We start from the raw sequence: 5195 nt of genomic DNA, 5'->3' as shown, positions 1-5195 counted from the left end.
CAGCTTGCATGTCTGGAAAGGCACCATTAATGCAGAGAACTATGTTCTAACATAACTATGCTATGTTAATTAATTGAATCAGCTGTGGGCAGCACGGTGGCACAACCGGTAGAGCTGCTGCCTCTCAGCGAGCAGGTCCTCGGTTCAAATCCTGGTCTGGTTGCCTTTCTGGGTGGAGTTGGCATGTTCTCTCCGTGCATGCGTGGGTTTTCTCTGGGTACTCCGGTTTCCTCCCACAGACCAAAAACATGCATGTTAGACTGATTGGTAACTCTAAATTTTCTCTAGGTGTGAGTGAGAGAGTGAATGGTTGGTAACCTCTATGTGTCCCTGTGATGGACTGGGGACCTGTCCAGGGTGTCCCCCACCTCTCACACAATGATGGCTGGATATGGGCACCAGTGACCCCCTCGACCCGAAAAGGAAGAAGTGGGTAAAGAAATGGACGGATGGTAAATGGACTGTACTTATATATCACCTTTCTATCTGATCAAGACACTCAAAGCTCTTCACAACAATCTGTGAATCATTTACCTCCACACACACACGTTCACGCAGCGCTCTACTAGATCTCTACAAAGACCATCTGAATCTGTAGAGACTAATCAGTGCTTTAGATCACGTTCAGACATTGATGAGACACACATCAGAGGCAGCAAGGGGTTCAGTGTCTTGCCCATGGACACTTCAGCATGTGACTGTTGGTGGAATCAAACCCCCAACTCTCCCATTGGAGGTCGACCGCTCTAACCACTCAACCACAGCTAAACAAGAATTATTCTAGTTTCTTCAATTTCTTTCTTTTTAAAAATAAAATATTTCAAAGACATTTTGAGTGTCTGTGATGGTACATGGTAATCTAAATGACATGTCATGGGGGAGCGTGTACACCCCCTGGGGTGGGGAGGAGTTTGGTGATGTGGTTTGCCGGAGGGGTTGTTGGCCCAGGGCACCAGGAACCGCACCTGCACTCACAAATATCAGATGTATTTGGGGGCTGAGTTCCAGTTGTGTAAGGATCTTAATTAAGTTTTGATCCTGGAGGTTAAATCACATCAATAATAAAAAAAATCCCTTTTTTTTTTCATTGCCTCTGTATTTTTATGTGCCAGAGCTAAAACTGACTCGCTAAAGTTTAAACAAGTGGACAAATGCTAAAATAAGCAGAACATGGTAAAAGCTACAAAGCAGTTGTTAAAAGTAGTAAAAGTAAATGCTAATGCTAAAATCAGCTAAAGTGTAGCTAAAATTAGCAAATCTGTAGCCTAAAACAAGAAAAAGTTGAATAGTAGCTATAAGCTTAATATAGCAAAATGGTAGCTGAAAGCTAAAAGTAGCAGAATAGAAGCTAAAAGTAACAATAGACCAGCTAAAAGTAGGATCAGAAGACAAAACTACATCAAGTATGCTGGCACCGATCTAAACTGTTTTTGAAGGTTCTGAAGAGACATCTATGGGGAATTCAATTTTGAATAAAATTACAAACTTTACAAGTGTAAACGTTATAAAAACAAAAATCATAGCACGCTGTTCATGCCCGATCTGATTGTTTAGATTTGTGAGTGGCTAAAAATAGCACAAAGTATTCAGAATTAGTGTGAGATCAAGAGGAAAACCAAAGTTTAAATGCTGACTCAGCGTTCACACAATTAAAGAACTGAGGAGGAGTGCAGTTTATTTTGCAAGTATGTTTTTCACATGTTTATTCCAGCATGCCCCAAACATGGAGCTCATCTGTCAACCATAGAGCGACTGGATGCCTTTAACATCGTCCTGTGACAGAACAAACGTGTCGGGGTTTCTGTACGAGTACACGGGATACATGAGAGCACCTCGATCCTGAGAGTGATCCAAGCCCAGAGAGTGGCCGAACTCATGAGCAGCAACAAGAAACAGGACGTAGCCTAAAGCAGAAAAAAAACAGAACAATGAACGAGTTGCAGGAGTCAGTAGCAAACACACACAGAGGCGCTCTGTAAAACAATGTATAAATGACAAACTCACCTTTTCCTGAACGAAATATAAATTTTTCATCGTCATCAAAATGAGCATCTCCTCCAATGCCCTGGGAAGGTGCAAATGCATGTGCAAGAGTACCAGCAGGTCCATCGAAAGGGTAATAATCCCCATGAGCTGTTAGAAAGAGCATCTTGTCACATGTTGAAATCTGGATTTGCCATTTTAAAAACTCATTTGTGTTGTTTGTGTATCGTCGTAGAACATCATCATAGTAAATCAGGATCTAACACAGTTTCATCTCCCATGCATGAAATCATTTACATAATGTTATGGAACACATTTAAAAAAAAAACATTTTTCCCTCACTCGCTCTCGAGCAAGACGGACACATTTTCTTCCCTTTCCCTTCTCCCTCCTGCTTTTTTCTTTTGCTCTCTGTCCTGTGTATCGGAGCTCCTATTTACACATCTTTCAAACAGTTAATTACTGACATGGATCTGATCAGCTGGAATTTCAGTAATTGATTGCAATTGATAAAAAAAAATAAAACCGAGACAGGGTCCTGGAGAACCCTCATGCCCCACTGAGATGCACGCGACAGGGTACATCATGGATAAGTTGACGTGACTTCCTGTATCGTCTCAGGAGGACACCAAAGATTTATGATAGAAGGGTTTCTGCTTCTTGGCACCGTCGGACACCTACGTTATCGGCTATTAAAGAAGGCGACAGCAGCAGTTTTGGCCGTGGCCAAGCTGCCGACCTTATCTGAAGGTGTGGTTCGTGCTTCGAGCAGACTCAGCTGATGACGAGCTCAACTGTAAGATAGAAGCAATTTCTGAGAATCGTAGGCCACCTGCGGCTTCTAGGACTTGCCAGCATGTCGGGGACGACCTTGGAGGGAGCTAATAAGCACGGACCAGTGGAGTGCCCACAAATCTGGCCATTTTGGATCGAAAGTACCAGCAGGGCTCAAGGCTGACGAGAAACAAATGTCAGCCTGAAAAAAATTCACAACTGTAGCTTATCTGAATGTGACTCCCCATTCGGCCTCGAAGCAGGACAACTTATCAAATTTCTCCTGGGATATGTGTAACTAAGAAGGTTCTGTTCTATCTCTCACGTAGCCCAACCCCCGAGAACTTCTGTGAACGCTTATCAGAGATGTACCGGCTGACCAACATCTTATCAGGACTATCTGGAAGTGCTTCATGGACAAATCCCACCGTCCTGTCATCAAATGCAGATGTAATGTGTTTATAAATGTGCTGCAGGTAGAGTCTTTGATGTCTTAAATCATGTCCTGACAAGGACAAGGTGTGAAGAGATCTTTTTTGGAACACCACTATCCTCTCCTCATGGTCTTTCCCCTTTTTCCATCTAAAGAATAAGGGGCCGCGCTCTTAGGAGCAGCAGCAACGTGCACTCCGCCCATCTTTCGACGACTGTACAAACACTGTTCTTCGGTGCAGTGATAATAAAGATTATTCTGGAATATCTCAGCTACATTTCAAAAATAACAACAGTGCAAGACCAGATATACCATAATTTAATTCAATGTCTTTGATGAAGCAACTAAAGTATGTTTTTCCACCATCAACCTCTCAAAAATGTACTTTTTACTCACCCCGCTGACCAAAAGAGATCATGATGTCAGCCGTGCCGCTGTTCATCTTTGTAAACTTCAGAGGAGTGACTTTGGCCCACACCTGCAGAGCTTTCTCAATGGAATTATCCACCTCTTCCTGAGACATGTCAGGTGTGTAGTTCTGTATCCTGCATTACAGAAGAGTGGAGAAATGCACCACTGTCTCACATCACGTATGTCTCGTGTGTTCAGATCCTGTACCTGTAGGTGAGGCTCCTTTTGTTCCATTTGGGTTTGTCTCCAAAGGTAGAAAAACGAGCTACTTTTTCATCTGGAACACCACAGCGGGGTTTTTTCATCATCTCCAGGGTTTCAGCATCCAGTGTCCCTGTGACGTTAAGCCCAAAGAAGCTCTGCATCTCAGTGAGCTTCTTCGTCATGGGGCTGATTCCTCCTCGTCTAGTTGATGGGCCTCTCTCATCCGTGAGGTTGAAGAATTTCTTCAGGTAGCCCTGGGAAACAAGACAAGACAATATATATTGTTGTTGTCATTGGAGAATCCCTGAAGATAAGCCAAAAGATGAGCATGAACCTTACTTACCTCGGCAAAACTTCGATCATCTACTGCAGTTTTAGTGACGGGTGCACAGAAAGCTGCAGCAGTCACGCTGAGTACAAAGAACGTGCTGAAAGAGTTCATCCTTCCGTTCGTGCTGACTTTGTCTCGTGTGGTTGCAGTGGAGTCAGCTGTTATAAAGGCTCCAGGATGAACGAGTTGCTGGGTGGGTGTGTTGAGCAACTACCGTCTCAAGCCGGTGGATTAGCAACTCTTCCATTTATGGACGATAGAAGGTCAAGTAAAAAAATATATATATATTTCAAAGAATTATGCAATCATGAACTGACAGCAATTATATTTTTCTTTGTTTTAATTGTTTCTTCATGACAGAAAGTTGGAATTTTGAAAAAAATGATAGTTTTGTGGCTTGTCTTTTTAATGTATTATTTTTACACAATATTAAACAATTGAAATGACATCCTCCAAGTGTGATGATTTTATCATTTTTACCATTACACAGCCATACTGAACAGAACAATTCATAAGGAAATGACATTTAGACATAAACTCAATTAACAAACTAAGGCCATTAATTGGTGTAAGTGGGTTCCAGATTAGGACAATTTTTGTGTTTTCAAGTTGACGGCCGAAACATAACCTCTGAAAAACCAAGATGTCATAGACCCAAACTATGAACTCAAACATGAAAAATGTATTGATACAGCCGAAATACATTCTTATATTTATGATACAAACTCTAGTTTGCAACTTCTGCAAAACGCTTGTATACAATATTACTGCAATAATAGAAAAAACGAATGAAAAATGTTTCCTTAAGAGAGCAGAGCAAAAACAGCTGTTTTATGTGCATGCTCCACACCTTGTTTCCTGTTTTTGGTGAATGTTTGTGGCAGTGTTACAGCGCCGCAAGGTGCTCTACAGGTCTGGCATTGATACTACTGTGGTATGGGTCCTTGTCTGTGTTTTCATGATGATACAACCATTTCTTGAAATGGTGTCATGTTACAACAATATTTTTGAAAATGACAAAATATATATACATATACAGTAGCTACATACATACAGTAC

At 41.8% G+C, this 5195-nt stretch overlaps 1 protein-coding gene across 1 annotated transcript; it reads right to left on the bottom strand.

The window, feature by feature from the left end:
- Positions 1–1724: 1724 nt before the first annotated feature.
- On the bottom strand, positions 1725–4247 carry LOC119420726 (collagenase 3-like). Its single transcript, XM_037688156.1, has 5 exons — positions 4149–4247; positions 3809–4059; positions 3587–3735; positions 2005–2133; positions 1725–1904 (listed from the first exon to the last, which is right to left on the bottom strand). The coding sequence occupies exons 1-5, from the start codon at positions 4245–4247 to the stop codon at positions 1738–1740; spliced, it is 795 nt and encodes a 264-aa protein (XP_037544084.1). The 3' UTR covers positions 1725–1737.
- Between the last annotated feature and the right edge of the window lie 948 nt (positions 4248–5195).

The sequence above is a fragment of the Nematolebias whitei genome, chromosome 14, assembly GCF_014905685.2.
Source record: "Nematolebias whitei isolate Nwh7 chromosome 14, NemWhi1, whole genome shotgun sequence".
NCBI classification, from domain to species: Eukaryota; Metazoa; Chordata; class Actinopteri; order Cyprinodontiformes; family Rivulidae; genus Nematolebias; species Nematolebias whitei.
Note: the sequence above shows the minus strand (reverse complement) of the source record. Positions and strands in the feature narration are given on the sequence as shown.

Bases quoted from the DNA above. Each gene is read 5' to 3' on its own strand.
- LOC119420726 (XM_037688156.1), bottom strand. From the start codon at position 4,247: ATGAACTCTTTCAGCACGTTCTTTGTACTCAGCGTGACTGCTGCAGCT. The intron at 4,060-4,148 runs GTAAGTAAGGTT...CTTGTTTCCCAG, and splicing joins ATGATCGAAGTTTTGCCGAG to GGCTACCTGAAGAAATTCTT. The intron at 2,134-3,586 runs GTGAGTAAAAAG...TCTTTCTAACAG, and splicing joins GATCTCTTTTGGTCAGCGGG to CTCATGGGGATTATTACCCT.